Below are 21,237 nucleotides of genomic sequence, written 5' to 3' on the forward strand. Positions count from 1 at the left end.
TGAAGGGAGAATATTGTAGACAAAGGAATTTTCAAGTGCATAGGGTAAATAGACAGGAGGCCCAGATTGCTCTGGAAATAAAATGACCAGTATGGCTGCACTGGATTGAACAATGGGGAGACTAGTAGGAGGGGCAGTAAGAGAGGAAAGAAAGGATCATACCATGTAGGGCCTTATGGAGTATAGATCGTTGTAAGAATTTCAGTTTTCAGTTACTTTAAAAAAATTTTTTTTTTTTTGTTTTGAGCAGAGGATTGACATGGTCTAAATTATGTTTTAAAGGGAAGGTTATGCTGTTGAGGCTGTAAAGGGAGCAAAGGTAGCAGCTGGGAGACTACTTGGAAAGCTATTGTAGTAATCTAGGAAAGCATTGATGTTGGCTTGGGCCTTGGTTCAGTAATAGTGAAGGTGATTTTAAGAATTAGTCAGATTGTGCGTATATTTTGAAGTTAGAACCCAAAAGAATTCTTGATAGATTGGATATGGCATGAGAGAAGGAGGAATCAGATAACTTAGAATTTTGACCTGAGTAACTGGGAAGATGGAGTTGTCAATTACCCATATGTTAGAAATTGCAAGAGGAGCACTTTTTGGGGAAGAGAGGAAGTTGGAGGTGATGTGGTGAAGAAAAGGGTTTGATTTGGGACATGTACATTTGAGATGCCAGACATTCAAGTAGATATTTTAAGGAAGCAATTGAATGTAAGTCTGGCAAACAGGAATTATCTGGGTTGGAGATAGAAATCTGGGTATCATCAAAATGTGGGTGATATTAAAACTGTGAGACTGAATGAGATTACCAAGGATGTAAATATGGAGAAAAAAGAGAAAAGAACCCAGGCTGCCCTGGAGCACTCCAACCTTAAGATGTTGGGAGTAATGTGGAAGAACCATAAAGAGAAACTGAGAAGTGGTCAGCAAGAGCAAATCCTGGAGAATGTTGGGTCCTGGATGCTGACCAAAGAGAGTGTTTCAAGGTAGTGATCACCTATGAGAAAAACTGCCAATTAGGTTAAAATCGAGAATTGAACATTGGTTTTTAACAGTGTTGAGGTCCATAGTCACCTTGAAAATAATGATTTTGGAGGAGGAATGAGGGCAAGAGCCTGATTAGAGTGGGCTTAAGAAAATAGGGGAGTAGAGAAGTTGGAGATGGAAGAGGCTCTTCTTTTGCATAAGAGGGAGTGGAAAAATGGATAGCTGGATGGGAAGCATTATGTGTATGTGGGTGAACATATGCTGCATGAAAGAAATAGCATGTTTGTGTGCTGCTAGGAATGGCCTAGAAGACACAGAATAATTGATGATGGAGAGAGTGGACACAGTTGATGGAAAACTGTCCAGGATGAGGCAAGAAGGGATGGGATTTGGTGTACAAGTGTGGGAGTTAGCTTTTTTTAATTTATTTTTAAAATTTATTATTATTTTTTATAAACATATAATGTATTTTATCCCCAGGGGTACAGGTCTGTGAATCGCCAGGTTTATACACTTCACAGCATTCACCATAGCACATACCCTCCCCAATGTCGATAACCCCACCTCCCTCTCCCGACTTCCCTCCCCCCATCAATCCTCAGTTTGTTTTGTGAGATTAAGAGTCACTTATGGTTTGTCTCCCTCCCAATCCCATCTTGTTTCATTGATTCTTCTCCTACCTCCCAACCCCCCTATGTTGCATCTCCATTTCCTCATATCAGGGAGATCATGTGATAGTTGTCTTTCTCTGGTTGACTTATTTCACTAATCATGATACCCTCTAGTTCCATCCACATCATCGCAAATGGCAAGATTTCATTTCTTTTGATGGCTGCATAGTATTCCATTGTGTATATATACCACATCTTCTTTATCCATTCATCTGTTAATGGACATCTAGATTCTTTTCATAGTTTGGCTATTGTAGACATTACTGCTATAAACATTTGGGTGCACGTGCCCCTTCAGATCACTGCATTTGTATGTTTAGGGTAGATACCCAGTAGTGCAATTGCTGGTTCATAGGGTAGTTCTATTTTCAACTTTTTGAGGAACCTCCATGCTGTTTTCCAGAGTGGTTGCCCCCTCTTGCATTCCCACCAACAGTGTAGGAGGGTTCTCCTTTCTCCGCATCCTCACCAGAATGTGTCATTTCCTGACTTGTTAATTTTAGCCATTCTGACTGGTGTGAGGTGATACCTCACTGTGGTTTTGATTTGTATTTCCCTGATGCCGAGTGATGTGGAGCACTTTTTCATGTGTCTGTTGACCATCTGGATGTCTTCTTTGCAGAAATGTCTGTTTCTGCCCATTTCTTGATTGGATTATTTGTTCTTTAGGTGTTGAGTTTGCTAAGTTCTTTATAGATTTTGGACACTAGCCCTTTATCTGATATGTTGTTTGCAGATATCTTCTCCCATTCTGTCGGTTGTCTTTTGGTTTTGTTAACTATTTCCTTTGCTGTGCAAAAGCTTTTGATCTTGATGAAATCCCAATAGTTCATTTTTGCCCTTGTTTCCCTTGCCTTTGGCAATGTTCCTAGGAAGATGTTACTGTGGCTGAGGTCAAAGAGGTTGCTGCCTGTGTTCTCCTCAAGGATTTTGATGGATTCCTTTCTCACATTGAGGTCCTTCATCCATTTTGAGTCTATTTTCGTATGTGGTGTAAGGAAATGGTCCAATTTCATTTTTCTGCATGTGGCCATCCAATTTCCCCAACACCATTTATTGAAGAGGCTGTCTTTTTTTCCACTGGATATTCTTTCCTGCTTTGTCTAAGATTAGTTGACCATAGAGTTGAGGGTCTATTTCTGGGCTCTCTATTCTGTTCCACTGGTCTATGTGTCTGTTTTTGTGCCAGTACCATGCTGTCTTGATGATGACAGCTTTGTAATAGAGCTTGAAGTCTGGAATTGTGATGCCACCAACTTTGGCTTTCTTTTTCAATATTCCTTTGGCTATTTGAGGTCTTTTCTGGTTCCATATAAATTTTAGGATTATTTGTTCCATTTCTTTGAAAAAATATGGGTGGGATTTTGATAGGGATTGCATTAAATGTGTAGATTGCTTTGGGTAGCATAGAGGGAGTTAGCTTTTGATGGGAGCATGCATAGTTTGTCAGTAGTAAGGAGTGAAGACAAAGGACATGCGCAGATATAGGTAACTGGTGGGAATTGTCTTTTGATTGTATCTGTATTCTTAATGAGAGTGAGAATGGGGAAGATGATATTGGGGGCCTGAAGAGAATATATAAAATAAATCTCTAGTGGAGTGAGAGTAAATGGATTAGAACAATGTAGGAATGCCAGGGGACACTAATATCCACTTAAAGTTAATAGTTGTGAATCTGGGGCATCTGGGTGGCACAGTTTTTTGGTTAAGCATCCGGCTCGGTCTCAGCTTAGGTGTTGATCTCAAGGTCATGAGTTCAAACCCCACAGTGGGCTCCCACTACTTATAAAGAAGGAAAAGAAGGAAAAGGAAGGAAGGAAAAGAAAGGAAAGAAAGAGTAAATTAGGTAACAGTCATGAATTTAAAGCATGCTTGTACATGTTTTCCAGTTGTGTTTAGTTCTGTGGATACATGTGTGAAGTAGGAAGAGAGTCAGTCTTAACCAGGGTTGGGGTTTTACTTAATGGATTAAATAAAGTGATAAAGGGGCAGAGGAGGTGAAATTGTTACAAGGGAGTGACTATAACTGTGTTATGGGATCTAAGATGATCATGAAGGAAATAAGGACATGAGGGGAGGATGATGGACAGTCAAAGGTGTTGGGAATGTTAATAGAGGGGTCTGCAAACTACAAGATATGTTTGATATGGCTCTTGACCTTAGAATTGGTTTTACATTTTTAAAGTGTTCTTTTTAGGGCGCCTGGGTGGCTCAGTGGGTTAAGCCGCTGCCTTCAGCTCAGGTCATGATCTCAGGGTGCTGGGATCGAGTCCCGCATCGGGCTCTCTGCTCAGCAGGGAGCCTGCTTCCTCCTCTCTCTCTGCCTGCCTCTCTGCCTGCTTGTGATCTCTCTCTGTCAAATAAATAAATAAAATCTTTAAAAAAAAATAAAGTGTTCTTTTTAAAAAAAATTAATTTAATTTTTTCAGTGTTCCAATACTCATTGTTTATGTGCCACACCCAGTGCTCCATGCAATACATGCTGTCCTTAATACCCACCACCACTCTCACCCATCCCCCCACCTGCCTCCCCTCTAAAACCCTCATTTTGTTTTTCAGAATCCATAGTCTCTTATGGTTCCTCTCCCCCTCTGTTTTCCCCCAATTCATTTTTTCCTTTCCTTCTCCTAATGTCCTCCATGTCCTCCATGTGTTCCTTATGTTCCACAAGTAAGTGAAACCATATGATAATTGACTTTCTCTGCTTGACTTAATTTCACTCAGCATAATCTCCTCCAGTCCCATCCATGCTGATACAAAAGTTGGGTATTCATCTTTTCTGATGACTGAGTAATATTTCATTGTATATATGGACCACATCTTCTTTATCCATTCATCTGTTGAAGGACATCTAGGCTCTTTCCACAGTTTGGCGACCATGGCCATTGCTGCTATTGGGGTACATATGGCCCTTCTTTTCACTACATCTGTATCTTTGGCATAAATATCCAGTAGTGCAATGGCAGGGTCATAGGTAGCTCTATTTTTAATTTTTTGAGGAATCTCCACACTGTTTCCCAAGAGGCTGCACCAACTTGCATTCCCACCAACAGTGTAAGAGGGTTCCCCTTTCTCCACATCCTCTCCAACATTTCTTGTTTACTCTCTTATTAATCTTTGCCATTCTAACTGGTATAAGATGGTATCTCAGTGTGGTTTTCATTAGAATTTCCCTGATGGCTAATGATGATGAACATTTTTTCATGTGTCTGCTAGCCATTTGTAGGTTTTCATTGGAGAAGTGTCTGTTCATGTCTTCTGTCCATTTTTGACATGATTATCTGTATTTTGAGTGTTGAGTTTGAGGAGTTCTTTATAGAACTTGGATATCAGCCCTTTGTCCGCAGTATCCAAAAAAATAAAAAAAGAAGAAAAAGAATATGCAAGAGTAACTGTATGGTTCACAAAGCCTAAAATATTTACTATCTAACACTTCACAAAAAAAGTTTGCTGACCCCTTTAATAACTAATGGGTCATAGATCCTCTTGGAGTTGAAAGAATAACAGGGGAATTAATCTGGAAAAGTGTGGTTTCAGAGAGGGGTGCTTGAACTTGAAAAGGCTGCAGTTATCCCTACTGGCAAGGTTCTAGGATTGGTTATGATTAGAAATCCTTAACAGACTTTCCTATATTTGTTTCAAAAGGAAGCTACATAGGCATTCTTTTTTACCTTTGAACATAACCCTGCATCTCTACTAATGAAATGTTTTTTCTACTAATGAAATTAACAAAAGAAAAGTCAATTGTATTCCCCCACAGCTAAATTTGAAATCAGAGTAAGTATTGTAGAAAAATTTAATGGCTTGAGAAAATGGATTATAATTTCCTTAAGTAGGTTTTTAGAGTTTACTTACTTGTGTTCCATGGCAGATATGGAAGATTAAAGTAGAATCACTAATCTTTATAATCTTGACAGTAAAGGGAATAATACTTCATATTTTGATGTTTGGGGGGATGTATGTCTGATTAAGGAAATCTGGAAAACACTGGTAAAACAGTAAATTCACTTTTTTTCGGGTTTCTTAAGTATCATATCTATACCATTACGGTTATCTGTTGTATAAAAAACACCCCAAAACTTAGTGGCTTAGAACAACCTTAATTTGTTTTGCTCATGAATTTGTAGTGTTGGTAAGGTTTGGCTGAGATTGTTCATCTCTGCCTCATATCTCTTGGAGCTACCTGATTGGGCGCGGAAGATATACTACCAAGATGGCTTATATACGTGGCTGACAAATTGGTGCTGGCACTTAGTTCCTCTCCACATAGACTTCTCTCATGGGGTCACTTGGAGTTGCTCCAACATGGTGGCTGGGTTCTAAGAACAAGCAGCCCAAGAGACAGAAAGTAGTCCAGAAAGCTGGAGCCCCTATATTCTCTTGGTCAAATGGTAACAGAACACAGATTCAAGGGAGGAGACATAGACATCCTCCCTCCTTTATAGGATGGCAAATCAAAGAATTTTGAACCTGTATTTTAAAACTCTACATGTACCTTAGTACAGGTAACAGAGGCATTTAGCTTCCCATCCATATTTCAGTGTTCTTAAATGCCACCATTACCATGAACCCTTCCTGCATCCCATCACTGAATTTAATCTCCCCATTCTTGGACCCTCCATGGTGCTTTGTTGGTTCCTTTTTCTATGGCATTTACCTGGTGTTTCATGATTTTGTGTTATCTTTGCTTGTCACCTCTGTATGCAACTCTGCATTCCATTTGATAGTGCCTTACTCATAGTGGTTGCTTAATAAATGAGTTGAAGGAAATGAAAGAAAAAAATTTTTTTTTAGAATTAACGGATTTTGTTTAAATGTTGTAAAGTAGTAATTTGCCAAATGGAACCTTGATGAACTGCAAGGTGCAGGTTGTTTAAAGTTGAAAGAGGTAGGAGACAAATTAAAGTGGAAATAGATAGTCAAGGTAATGAAAAAAGTAAGTGTTGAGATAAAGAACTATAAAGCAAAACATAATCTGTTTTTAATAGAAATATAATTGGTATACAACATTAAATTAGTTTTAGGTGTACAACATAGTGATTTGATAATTGTGTGCATTTTAAAAGACTCTCCAAGTCACATGTAGTTACCATCTGTCACCAAAGTTAATGCAATATTGTTGACTATATTCCCTATAGTGTACTTTTTGTCCCAGTGATGTCTTTTATAGTTGTAAATTTGTGTCTCTTAATCCCCTTCATCTATTTTGTCCCCCCACCATCATTCTCTGATAACCACCAGTTTGTTCTCTGTATTTATGAGTTTGTTTTTCTTTTTATTTGTTCATTTATTTTTGTTTTTTTTTTTTAAAGATTCTACATATAAGTGAAATCATATGGTAACTTGTCTTTTTCTGTCTAACTTATTTCACTTAGTATAATACCATCTAGTCCCATGCATATTGTTGCAAGTGGCAAGATTTCATCCTTTTTGATGGTTGGGTAATATTCTGCTGTATGCATATGTGTGTGTGTGTGTTTGTATGTGTGTATCTGTTTATCTATATCATATCTTCTTGATCATTTGTCTGTTGATGGGTACTTAGGTTACTTGTATATCTTAGCTATTATAAATAATGATACACTGAACATAAGGGTGCATGTAACTTTTCAGAATATTTAGTGTTTTTGTTTTTTTCTGGTAAATACTCAGAAGTGGAAGTTGTATGGTATTTCTACTTTTAATTTTTAATTTTTTTGAGGAAACTCCATATTGTTTTCCACAGTGACTGCACCAATTTACATTCCTACCAATAGTTTACAAGGGTTCCCTTTCTTCCACATCCTTGCCAACACTTGTTATTTCTTGTCTTTTTGATACTAGTCAATCTAACTAGTGTGAGGTGATATCTCATTGTAGTGTTGATACTTATTTCTTTGATGATTAGTGATGTTGAGTTTCTTTTCATGTGTCTGTTGGACATCTTTATGTCTTTGGAAAAATGTCTACTCAGGTCCTCTGCTCATTTTTAAATTGTACTATTTGTTTATAAATAATATAAGCAAAATGTATTCTTAATTTAAAAAGCAGAAGAACGAAATAGTAAACTAAAGGCTAGCAAGTGGTATATAGTGGTTAGCATATTTTTTTGCTTGAAGGTAGCTTATTTGTATGGTCTCAAGTTAGGCTGAAATTCTCAATGTAGCAGGCAACACTTATTCACCTGATTAACAATTTTAATTCTGTCTGCTGTCTTAATTCCCCTTGCATGTGGCATAATATTTATAGGTTCTGAGGATGAGGATGTGGACATGGTTGGGAGGCCATTATTGTGCCTACTACACCATCTAAGTTGGGTGATAGGCAGTTGGAAATTTGATATTAAAATGCAAGCGGAAAGTAAATTTATTTCATAGATGTTTATTAAGCTAATACTCTTGCTAGTTACTTGCCAAATCCTGGGGCTGCAAAGATGTATTTTTTTTTTTTTTTATCTGGGAGCTCTTGGTTCAAAAGAGTGTGCACACCTACATAATCTTAACATACTAAGGACCATAATGAAGGTAGGTACAAATCACAAGGCATTATAAATTTTAGTAACAATTTGCTTTGAGAATGCATTGGGAAAGGACTCTTAAGGTCTACTTCACATGCAAAGGTAAGAGAAACAAGTTGTTACCTTGAGGGACTGCAAATAGTGCTATATGCCTGAAAAAGGGAGGTGCCTGGTGTTTATGTGAGGGAGGGATAATTATGAAGTATTTTGTATGCAACATTATGGAGTTTGGGACTTTATCTTATATGCAACATGGGAAGCCTCTGCAGGCTTTGCATTTTAGAACATTTTCTTTCTTTATTTTTGTTTTTTTTGTAATATGGAGAATGGAAGGCTGAAGACATGGAGATAAGATTAAGATATTATCTAATATAGGAAAGAAAAAAAGGTCTGTACTACATAAAGTTGTGGCAAAGGATTTGCAAAAGAAGAGATTTAGAAGATAATTAAGGTTTAAGAGTAGTTTGACAAGATTTGATGATACTAGATTTGGATAGTGGGGACTGGGAGGAGGGGACAGATATCACCTAGGTTGGTTTTTTTTTTTTTAATTTTTTAAATTTACTTTTTTTTTATTTTCAGCATAACAGTATTCATTATTTTTGCACCACACCCAGTGCTCCATGCAATCCGTGCCCTCTCCAATACCCTCCACCTGGTACCCCGACCTCCCACCCCCCGCCACTTCAAAACCCTCAGATTGTTTTTCAGAGTCCTTAGTCTCTCATGATTCACCTCCCCTTCCAATTTACCCCATCTCCTGTCTCCTCTCTAACTCCCCATGTCCTCCATGCTGTTTGTTATGCTCCACAAATAAGTGAAACCATACGATAATTGATTCTCTCTGCTTGACTTATTTCACTCAGCATAATCTCTTCCAGTCCCGTCCATGTTGCGACAAAAGTTGGGTATTCATGCTTTCTGATGGAGGCATAATACTCCATAGTGTATATGGACCACATCTTCCTTATCCATTCGTCCATTGAAGGGCATCTTAGTTTTTTCCACAGTTTGGTGACCGTGGCCATTGCTGCTATAAACATTGGGGTACAGATGGCCCTTCTTTTATTTTTGAGGTAAATACCCAGTAGTGCAATTGCAGGGTCATAGGGAAGCTCTCTTTTTAATTTCTTGAGGAATCTCCACACTGTTCTCCAAAGAGGCTGCACCAACTTGCATTCCCACCAACAGTGTAGGAGGGTTCCCCTTTCTCCACATCCCCTCCAACACATGTTGTTTCCTGTCTTGCTAATTTTGGCCATTCTAACTGGTGTAAGGTGATATCTCAATGTGGTTTTGATTTGAATCTCCCTGAGGACTAGAGATGATGAACATTTTTTCATGTGTCTGATAGCCATTTGTATGTCTTCATGGGAGAAGTGTCTGTTCAAATCTTCTGCCCATTTTTTGATATGATTATCTGTTTTGTGTATGTTGAGTTTGAGGAGTTCTTTATAGATCCTGGATATCAACCTTTTGTCTGTACTGTCATTTGCAAATATCTTCTCCCATTTCGTGGGTTGCCTCTTTGTTTTGTTGACTGTTTCCTTGGCTGTGCAGAAGCTTTTGATTTTGATGAAGTCCCAAAAGTTTATTTTGGCTTTTGTTTCCTTTGCCTTTGGAGACATATCTTGAAAGAAGTTGCTGTGGCTGATATCAAAGAGATTATTGCCTATGTTCTCCTCTAGGATTCTGATGGATTCTTGTCTCACATTGAGGTCTTTTATCCATTTTGAGATCACCTAGGTTTTTGGCAGCTGGATATATGTTAGTGTTTTAATCAAGATAAGAAACATAGAATTGGAGTAGTAGGTTTATTTAGAAGATAATGGATTTGCTTTTGGCTTTGTTGAATCAAGTGACATCCAGGTGGTATGGTTTATAGGTAATTGATTATTTTATATGGAGCTCAGGAAAAAAATTAAGGTTATAGGTACAGAGTAGGAACGATTGGAATAATAGAGGATAGTTCTTCAAACCGTGGGATTGACTGAAATTGCTCAGGGTGAGAAAATAGAGTAAGAAGGCTATGGCAGAACTCCAGGGGACATTAACACTTAAGAGTAGAAGGAGAAAGGAGGAACTCAGGAAAAAGACAGAAGAATGATTAGAGTTAAAATCAGAATTAACTGGTGTCTAGAAAGTTGAAGTGTAGTAGGGATGGCATCTGCTGTCATCGTCTGCAAAGGTTCAGGTTAAGTAGAAGACAAACGAAGTCATCGAATCTGATAGGTTGCAGAGTTGAGGCACTGTTGTAATAAAACCTGGGATTTGTATCCTGCCTCCATCTCTTACTTACTTTGAGACTTTTGGAAAGTTCCTTAGCTTCTGAGCTTTGGTTTCTTCTTTTGAAAACTGAGGGTTGGAATTATCTCAAAGAGTTGGTCTAAATATTAGGTGGCATGAGTAAACTCACATTAAGCACCTATTATAGTTCCTGGCAGATAACAGGGATTTGATAAAGAATAGCTGTAAGAGTAATGGTAATAAGTTTGTTGGTAACCAAACCAGTGGTGCCTTAAGTGGTAAGTGATAGTGTGGTATCTAAGAAGGAGGACAAAAAACAGATTGTGTTAGGTCCAGGAATGAAATGTTGGGAAGTTTTCTCTCTCTCTCTTTCCTTTCCTTTGCCTCTATGGGAGGGAAGTAGGTATGGAGTCATTTTGTTATTAAAAAGTCATCCACCTATTGAAAAAACAATTTAAGTAGAGAAGTAGGGCAGAGGCTGAATTTAAAGTAGCTTATTATGAGTAGGTTATATAGAAGATGATACAGTCAACATAGACCTTAGAAAAAATTTTGAAAGCAAAAGGAAGAGATGCCAGGTGCATGGTCTTTATTATTTTGATTATTTAAAGGAATCATATAAATTTAAACAATAGAGACCAGAATTTTCATAAATTTCAAAATAGAAACTCTCCTGAAGCTATATCCCCACATCTCACTTAACTACATTTAATAATCACTTACAAAGAGCCAAATTCACCCTAAATTTAAGAATCTCCACTTTTGCAAATGTGAATCATTCAAAGACTTTTTCTTGATGCTTTTTCTTACAAGGCTTAGCACTGGACATAATGTTGAAAAAAACCTTTGACCAGTGCTAGGGAAAATACAAGGATTGTCTTTGTAGTTTTGCCACCGCTCTATAAAGAAATTTGAAACCCAGAGTGGATAGGGAACTATCCACCATAATACTATGGTATTAGCTAGGATGAAAATCCAGGCCTCCTAACTGTAGTGTGGTATTCTTCCTACTATAGCTTAATACCAAAACGAAGCTAAAACCCTCTACAAGTATGTAAACAATCAGTATTTAAAAATCTGATAAATCAAGAGAATTATTTGTGTTATAGAATATTTATTTCAAGAATTATTTGAGAGCAAGCTAGAGTTAAGCTAGATTTAAGTTTTTGCATAAATTGTGAATTTATACATTTAAATACATTCACAAGTTTAGGAAAATATTTAATTTGTACATTAATATTTACATTTTATATAAATTCTAGATTGGTTAGCTTTTGATTTATTGTGATCTCTGTGATCACAGTCTCTATTGTGATCTCAACCTTTAGATGAATACTACTTCTTATAGTTTTTGTTTATTAAGTACTTATGAAGTACCTATGCTTTGGTTAAGCCCTTCGCTTTGCTTACCTCATTTAATCTTTGTAACAACTATTAAGTGGTAAGTATTGCTATTACAAGGAATCTGAACTGAGTTTTGTCAGCAACTTGGAAAAGGCTGCATGTATATCTAATAAAAAGGATAGAGCTGAAATTTAAATCAACACACCTTGATCCCAGAGTCTGCTTTTTTTTTTTCTTTGTAGTTTCAAGTTTTTATTTAAATTCCAGTTAACATACAGTGGAATATTAGTTTCAGGTGTAGAATTTGGTGATTCATCACTTACAGTACAACATCCCAGGCTCATCACAAGTGCTCTCCTTAATCCGTATCACCCATTTAACCCATCTCCACCCCCTCCCACCCACCTCTCCTACAGTAACCCTTAGTTCTCTGTAGTTAAGAGTCTGTTTTATGGATTGCCTCTTTTTTCTCCCTTTATATTCATCTGTTTTGTTTCTTAAATTCCACATGTGAGTCAAATCATATGGTATTTGTCTTTAATTTATTTCAGGCAGAGTCTATGCTTTTTAACAACTATCTTGTTTTATCATTATTTTAACTGACTGAGCCACTTAGGTGCCGTTTTATCATTATTTTACATTTTGTTTTCTTTTGTTTATTGTAATATAGAAGTTTTAAATCTCATTTAGATTCTATTTGCTTGTTTTGAATTTAAAAATACAGACACTAATAAGGATGTTGAAACATCCTCTAGTCAAGAATTGAACTTACGCAACATTCCTTATGATACTTTACCAGATTGATGTGAAATGCTTCGTAAATCTTTTTTGTGGAATGGTATTTTACATTTAAATGCAGGAAACGTTAACTATAACCAATATAATACTTTGTTGAATACCAGGAAAGTTTTAGAGTAGTTATATTACAAAGCATTTGTGAATGGCAAATAACTAAAAGTAAATAAATCTTAGATGTTTTAAATTGAGACTACCAGATTCTATTTCATAACACCTTACCAAATATAGATTTGGTGTTGTATTGCTAGCTATTTTCTCTTATTGATATATAACTCTTTGTTATGTGCTTTTCCTTTGAAAACAATGGAACTATGTTTTCTCTCTTTCCTGACTCTTTTATATCATTTTTCTCCTTTTTCTGTCTAAATTTAGGTTCGGAAATTGTTAAGCCATGTCTCTTTGGTAGAATGCTAGACATGGTGTCCTTTGTGAACCTAGCTAGTTATAGACCTTAACTTTCAGTAGTTCATGAGTGATATGAGTGATGTATGGTAAAAGGGTACTTTAATTAATATTCCCAGGGTAGGTTCACAACCAGAGAAAGCAGTTTCAAGTCTTTGTTCAAGAAGTGAAAGAATAAATTATTTTTAATATAGTTTGGTACATGTTAAAGTTTTACTTATCTGGATGAAAAATGTCATTTTTTGGGAGTAATCTTACCTGAAAATTGGCTAAAAAGTGATTTATAGTATTTGATACCTCATTTTTAAAAGATTAATTTAAATGACCCAACCTTAATATAATTTCATTGATCTTAGTATCTTTTGCAACTTTTTTTTTTTAAAGTAAGCACCACTGTGGGGCTTCAACTCACAACTCTGAAACTGAGTTGTCTGCTTTACCAACAGAGCCAGCCAGGTGCCCCTCGCTACCTTTTGCAGTATTTCATAGCTTTCCCAATGTGTATCCACCTTTTAAGAGTTCCTTTGAGTAAAGATAATTAAGTAACCAGCTAATTTGCAGGAGCTATTAGGATACAATTAGGTAAAATCTGAAAATTTCTAAATAAACTGCATGAAAAATAGCCAGATATAGAGGTAGTTCCATTTATATAAAGATGATCTGCTTGTAATTTATTATTTTAGTGGCTAGGTTAGCGACTAAATTAAGAGCCAGAGGAAGATTAGTTGGTCTTGGTAATTACAGCCTACTAACTGGTCATTTGAAAATACTTTGCGTGAAAACACCATCATCTGAGATATTATGTATTTGATAAATGTGAACTATCAATACAGACATCATTTAACCCTTGTAACAGTTCTATTAGTTAATATTATTATCCTTAATTTACAGATAGATGTTAATGACGTTAGCCCATCTGAAGTCTTATAATGCTGTAAGCTACAGCCAGATTCTAACCAAACTTTTCTGCCAGGTTGTAGTAAACTAAAGCCTGATGCTAGAGCTGTACTTTTAGTTGCAGTGAACTTTTCATGAAAATCTTTAACTGTCAAATAGAGTCCAAATTTAAAATATTTTGCTTCTGGATGTATGCAGTTTTACCAGCCATGCCAATTAAAATTTAACTTGTTTAGTATCAGCCTACTGTTTCAGGATTTGTGATAATTTTAGTTAATATGTAGAATTAAAAAGTAATAAGCAGGGCGCCTGGGTGGCTCAGTGGGTTAAGCCGCTGCCTTCGGCTCGGGTCATGATCTCGGGGTCCTGGGATCGAGTCCCGCATCGGGCTCTCTGCTCAGCAGGGAGCCTGCTTCCCTCTCTCTCTCTCTGCCTGCCTCTCCATCTACTTGTGATTTCTCTCTGTCAAATTAAAAAAAAAAATTAAAAAAACAAAACAAAAAAAAGTAATAAGCACTTCTTGAGATCTTACCATCAACATTCAAATAAGGTATTGGTGGGAAGGGGAAATGATAGAATTGAATTTTGTTTTATGGAGTAGGGGATCATGAAACTTTTTGTAAAGGGTCAGACAGTAAATACAGTAAATGACTTTGACAGCCATATGATTTCTTGTAAAGAAATCTTCTTACAGCTCTTCTCCAGCAGCTATAGACAATATATAAACAAAAAAGCATTGTCGTGTTTTAATAAAACTAAAAAAAAGGGGTGGGGGCCTGGATTTGGCACATTTACCAGCCCCTATTACAGAAAATCTTGTAATTTCTGCAACTAAAAGATAAGATTTATTTATGATGATACTGTTTATGCAGAGTGGAAGTTTTCCTTTACTGAATGTATTGGCAAAAAAAAATTACCAAAAAGACAGTAAGAGTATAAAGGAGATTGGGAATAGTACCTAATAGTAAAGACTACTTTTTCAGCATTTCCATGACTGCTTAAATTAAGTACCTCATAAATTATTTCATAATTCCGGAATATACTTATTCACTTATATCTTAGAGTTAACATTTTCCTTATCTTGAAGAAAGCTGCCATTTTCATCAGAGTTTTCACAAATTCTGATAAACTTACTTTTCTTTATCATAAATTATGAAAGTTTACCATAAAAAGGCATCACACATAATTGGGTGATGATTTTATTTTATTTGAATTTATTTTGAAAAGTGGTATCTGTAGATAGACTTAGATCAAGACTTTTGTTATATGTAGTTGGAAGTGTAGGATCAGAAACAGAGTAATCCATTATAGTCAGTTTTCAATGTCACATCTTACAAACTTTTTATTATCAGAAGTTTTGACCCTACAGATGATTTCTGGTGCTACAGAACTTTATTAAACATGAATCATTTTGTGGTATTGGTCCTTACGGATATGAAATCAAAATGCACTTTTTAATTCTTATTCTCAGAGATTCGTCAGCGGACTGCAGCTCAGAGAAACCTTTCTCCAACACCACCAAGCTCTAGCCAGGGCCCTCCTCCACAAGTTCCAGTATCTCCCGGACCACCAAAGGATAGTTCAGCCCCTGGTGGACCCCCAGAAAGAACTGTTACTCCAGTCCTATCATCAAATGTGTTACCAAGACGTCTTGGATCCCCTGCTACTTCAGTGCCTGGAATGGGTAAACAGAGCACTTAATGTTATTTACAGTTTATATTGTTTTCTCTGGTTACCAATAAAATGGGCCATTTTCAGGCAGTATGGAAATGGCATTTCATTTGGAAATAGCAGAGCAGTTATCTGATTAAGCAGGAGTTCCATATTCAATTAGCCATAACTCTTTACAGCTGGCACCTTGTGATACTGAAACCTATTTCTTGAGCTCATTTAACTGTTATGGCTTCTTTGTTTAAATGGCAATAAAACTTTGTAGTATTCTGTAGTCAACGGTATAGCATATCTTTTTATATTCTGCTTTAGAATGGCTCCAGATTTATATAAAATGGGAATAGAAGAGAACACTTCTGGAATATATTCATGCTTTTTGCTAAGCTCTTCACATATATTTTTAAGCATGACAACATATTCCAGGAAGACTATTTCTGTATTGTGGTATACAATACTATTGTTGTTAATATTGGCTGGTAGATTTTTCTTTTTCTTTTCTTTTTTTTTTTTTTTTTAAGATTTTATTTATTTATTTGACAGAGAGTGAAAGAGAGAGAGAGAGATCATAAGTAGGCAGACAGGCAGGCAGGCAGGCAGAGAAGAGGAAGCAGGCTCTCCGCTGAGCAGAGAGCCTGATGTGGGCTCAATCCCAGGACCCTGAGATCATGACCTGAGCCGAAGGCAGCGGCTTAACCCACTGGGCCACCCAGGCATCCCTCGATTTTTCTCTTATTAAGCTGTCAGACCTTAGTATTTTCTGACAGCTACTTTAGCATAAAGTTCTATTAAATTAACAATTGCCTTTTCTATTTCATTTCTTTGGATTCTCTTTTTTCAAGGTAATCTCTAGGGGAAGATCACATTTTGGGAGTGTAATTGATTATATTACCCTGCCACTTTATTTTGGAGTGTAATGGGACATGGAAGTCTAATACTTCAGCAGATTACATTATTTTGTATAAATTTCCATGTCAGTTCTTGAATATGATAGTAAATTATTTACTTATTTTAGGATATTTAATTCTAATTTAAATTACCTTATTATTTCATGACTAATTACTAACATAATTTATAATCATTTTGAGGCTAGTCAGTAGTTGATATCAGGTATTCAGGGCACTTATAATAAAAACAATCTAAATGTTACTGTAAGAGTGTTTTTTTCCCCCTGCTTTTCCTTTAAAGAAAAGGAGCATAAGATTTTAGAAAACTAAAAAACTATTAATTTATAAACAAATTAAATCTGGCTACAAATGAAATGTACATAACTTTTAAAGTAGTTATTGAAAAAAATGCTTGTAAACTTGGCATATAATGATGTCACTTAAGGCAGCCATATATTTTGTGAAATTGAGAAAAATTAAGTTGATTGAAAATTATTTATCTTTCTCTTGTTATTTGATATACCCATAATTTGTGAAGTTCTTAGTGGTTTAATGGAAGAACTTTTTTTGTGTGAGAATGCGTGAATTATGTACATTTGTGTATCTGAGTTTTAAGGAAATCAAAGTTTAGCAACTTGTATAAAGTAATAAAAACTGTATTGCACATAAAGAATAGGGCTGTAGAGGGAAAAATGGCCTAAATTTCATGATCATGTAAATAAAACATATTTTACTAAAGTTTTTAATTCATTTTCCATGTAAAAGACCTAAGTTGTGCATTGCCAAAAATATGAATGAGTTAAATGATTTCTTATAGAGAAGATTAATAATTCATTTTTTCATTATGCCATATTTGTGGAAGAGAATCAATTTAATGTGTATTACCACAGGGCTCCCATATGTTTGAAAATTAATAACCAGCAGGTACTTGATAATTTGCCAAGCTGTGTAAAAATGACCAGTATTCCTACAATGATTGTTCTTGATGTTTGTATTAATTACTGTTATCTATAATGGCATAGATAATGAGGATATGTTATTTTAAAAGTTATTAGTATGCACAGCATTTAAGATATTTTTATGAAATCTGTTGTTTTATGTATCCAGATTCCTTTATGGACATTTTCATTTTAAACATTCAGAAGTTAAATATTCCAGCAAAAGTGAAATTGACTTAAATGCTTTCAAGATATCATTTGGCTTACTTATTCAAGTTGAAAATTTGATAATGGGGGATGACACTTAATGTCTGCATTCAAATTTATTTTTTGATTGTAAATGATTGAATGTTGTTAATACAAGTAAACTCACAACTTATCTGATGAAATCTGAAAAATGTTCTTGATTTGTTATACAAAGAACTTATTCTAAAACCTAAATTTCATTTGTTAATTGTTAAAATTTTGACATCATTTGCCCTTTTTTAGATGGCAACAACTTCTAGGTTTGTGATTATTTACAAGGCACATATCTTTTTATTAGCCTTTAAAATATTAATACAGCATTGCTACTCTGAAACTATTCTTGAGTACTTTAAAGTTTTGTCACAGGTTTTTTGAAAACCTTGTATCCTTATACTGTAAGGCTTAATCCTATAAGGGCTCTTTTTGTTGCAAAGTCTTTCTATGAGGTCTCTGTGTAAACCTTTATTGCTGCCTCTCTTATTGTTTATCCTGCCTTGCTTTATAGAGGCAAACATCACTTACTTATTTTATTCTCTCACTTTCTTCTCAGTGCTGTCTTCTGTGTTGACACTTAGTTCAGAGTATCTCCTACAAACAGTTCTTTCGCAGTTTTCAAAGATTGTGGAGTTACAATTTATAACTCTTTATTTTTGTTAATGTTTTTATATGATGTAAATCATTAATTAAAACTAGATTATTCTTCCTCTCTCCATTTGTCTCTTCTGATATTGCCTAGTTTATGACATGAAGACAGTATATCTTTTTAGTTAGATCTTCAGTTTTTCTTAGCAGTGTTTTGTAGTGTGCAGTATATAGATTTTACACATTTTCTTGGTTATATGTGTATATAATTATTTACACTTCTTGAGCCTATTGCAAATGGCTTTGTTTTACTATCTCCAGTTATTCATTGCTAATATACTTAGAAATACAATTGATTTTTGTATATTAGTCTTATATAATCTTTCTAAACTTATTAGTTTTTTATTAGTTTTTTAGTAGATTTTATAGTATTTTCCATAGACTATCACATTGTGAATAAAGATAATTTTTCTAATCTGGGCTCCTTTATTTCTTATTCTTGCTGATTACACAAGCTAGAACCTTTGGTAAAATGTTGAATAGAGGTGGCAAAAATAGGGGAGCCTTTCGGGCTCAGTTGGAGCTTGTCATGCTTCATCTTGGGGTTATGAGTTTAAGCCCAACTTTGGGTGTAGGGATTACTTAAAAATAAAATCTTTAAGGGACGCCTGGGTGGCTCAGTGGGTTAAGGCCTCTGCCTTTGGCTCAGGTCATGGTCCCAGGTCCTGGGATCCAGCCCCGCATCAGGCTCTCTGCTCAGCGGGGAGCCTGCTTCCTCCTCTCTCTGCCTGCCGCTGCCTACTTATGATCTCTGTCTGTCAAATAAATAAAATTTAAAAAATAAATAAAATCTTAAAAACAAAAAAGAAGAAGTGGAAAAGCAGACCTTCTTCCTTATTGCTGATCTTAGGAGGAAAGCGGTTACCTTTTCACAATTCAGCCTGGTGTTAGCTGTAGGGTTTGTTGTTATTTTGTTTTACATAGATAGCGTTTATCAGGTTGAGGAAGTACCCTTCAATTTCTAATTAGCTGAAAATTTTTTTCAGTAAGGGAGGGTGGATTTTATCAAACATTTTTAATGTATTTATTGAGATGCTCATATAGGGTTTTAGTTTATTTTTTGTTTTAACATCTATTAATATAGTGAAATACATTGATTGATTTTTAAATGTTGGACTCCTTGCTTTCCTGGGATAAATCTGACTTAGTCATGGTGTTTTAATTTTTGTATATATTGTTGGGTTTGATTTACTAAAAGTTAGTAAATGTTTACATCAAGTTAAAAATGTTTACATCAATATTCCTTAAGGATATTGGTCTGTAGTTTTTTTGTTTTTGTTTTTTTGTTTTTTCTTCTCTTGCAGTGTCTTTTTTCTGGTTTGGGTATCAAAGGTATAAGAAGGTAGTCTCTCATCTTCAATTTTACAGAAAGTTTTGTGTAGAATTTATATTATTTTTTCCTTAAATGTTTGGTAGAATTTGCAGGTGGAAGCATCTGGGTCTGGTGTTTTCTTTGTGGAAGGTTGTATTATTTTTTAATTTGTTTTTAACTAAAGATTCAATAGAACAAAATCTACAGACTATTATCTCTTAGGAATATAGATAATAAAAAGTTCTTTATAAATTTTAGCATGTTGAATAATTATTTCTTGTTGAGTAACCTGTGGTAATTTGCTAGTCTTTCAAAGGATTTCTCTATTTCATGCAACTTTTGAGTATATTGGCATAAAATTACTTATAATATACTTGTAAACAATTTAGATTTATGCCATTTCTCTCATTCCTGATATTAGTATTTTTTATCTTCGCTTTTTTTCCTCCTGTTTAATCTGACTAGAGGTTTATCAGTTTTGATATTCTCAAAAGAACCAGATTTTCTCTATTTTTGTATTTTATATTTTATTTTTACTCTTTATTATTCTTTAATCCTGTTTATCTTGGGTTTCATTTGCTCTTCCTTTTTAGTTTCTTAAGGTGGAAGCTGAATTCATAAATTTTAGATTTATCCTCTTTTATAGATGTTTTAGTGTTATAAATTTCCCTTTACCTACTGCTTTAGCTGTGTATCATAAGTTTGGTATATTGTTTTTTCATTAAATACTTTCTGACTTCCATTTTAATTTTTCTTTGCATCCTTGGTTATTTAAATGGATGTCAGTTAGTCTCCAAATATTTAGAGATTTTCTTAATGTCTTTCTGTTGCTAATTTCTAATTCAATTCTGTCATGGTCAGAAAACATAACTATGTATTGTTTAAATCTTCTTAAGTGTACTGAGGCTTGTTTTATGTCTCAGAATATCATCCGTCTTGTTAAATGTTTTATATTTACTTGAATATTTATATTCTGTTCCTGTTGGGATAGAGTGGCTATAAATGTCAGGATAAGGTGGTAGCACATAGTGTTGTTCAGGTCTTCTATATCATTACTGATTTCTGTGTTTATTCCTTTAGTTATTAAGAGGAAGCTGTTGAAATCTCCAACTGTACTATTGTGTGTGCATATATATAAATATGTCTGTAGTCTTGTATATATATACACAAGTATATATATATATATAACATATATACAACATATATACACACACAGTGTAGATATGTGTCTATGTTTGTAGTTTCTGTTAATTTTTTGCTTTATGTGTTTTGATGCTCTCCTATGATACACATATATATTTAGAATTATTATGCTCCCTTGATGAATTGACTCCTTTGTCATTATAAAATTATTGTTTTTATCTCTGATAGTATTGTTTGCTCTGAAGTCTGTTAATACAGATACTCCAGATTTCTTTTGATTAGTGTTAGTATATTTATTTATATATAGTTTATATCATTTGTTTATCATTACTTTTAAATAATTTATTTATTATAGAGGGAGTGGGAGAACACGAGTAGGGGGAGGGACAGAGGGAGAGAGAGTGCCAAGGGGACTCTACACTGAGTGTGGAGCCTACCATGCGTCTCAAGCCCACAACCCTGAGATCGCAATCTGAGCTGAATCCAAGTGTTGGAAGCCCAGTCAGCTGAGCCACCCAGATGCCCCTTTGTCATTTATTTTTAACGTATTTGTGTCTTTGTATTGAAT

General features: G+C 35.1%; 1 protein-coding gene across 5 annotated transcripts in view; it reads left to right on the top strand.

The window, feature by feature from the left end:
* Window positions 1–21,237, top strand: part of LNPK (lunapark, ER junction formation factor) — an 88,226-nt gene that overhangs the window by 47,565 nt on the left and 19,424 nt on the right. For all 5 annotated transcript variants that reach the window (XM_004774392.3, XM_013046825.2, XM_045066654.1 and 2 more), the window contains one exon: window positions 15,305–15,517. In XM_004774392.3, the coding sequence (XP_004774449.1) occupies window positions 15,305–15,517 (213 nt within the window). The remainder of the gene's footprint in view (window positions 1–15,304; window positions 15,518–21,237) is intronic.

The sequence above is a fragment of the Mustela putorius genome, unplaced genomic scaffold (genome assembly GCF_011764305.1).
Source record: "Mustela putorius furo isolate JIRA1106 unplaced genomic scaffold, ASM1176430v1.1 tig00003869_pilon_pilon_pilon, whole genome shotgun sequence".
NCBI lineage: Eukaryota > Metazoa > Chordata > Mammalia > Carnivora > Mustelidae > Mustela > Mustela putorius.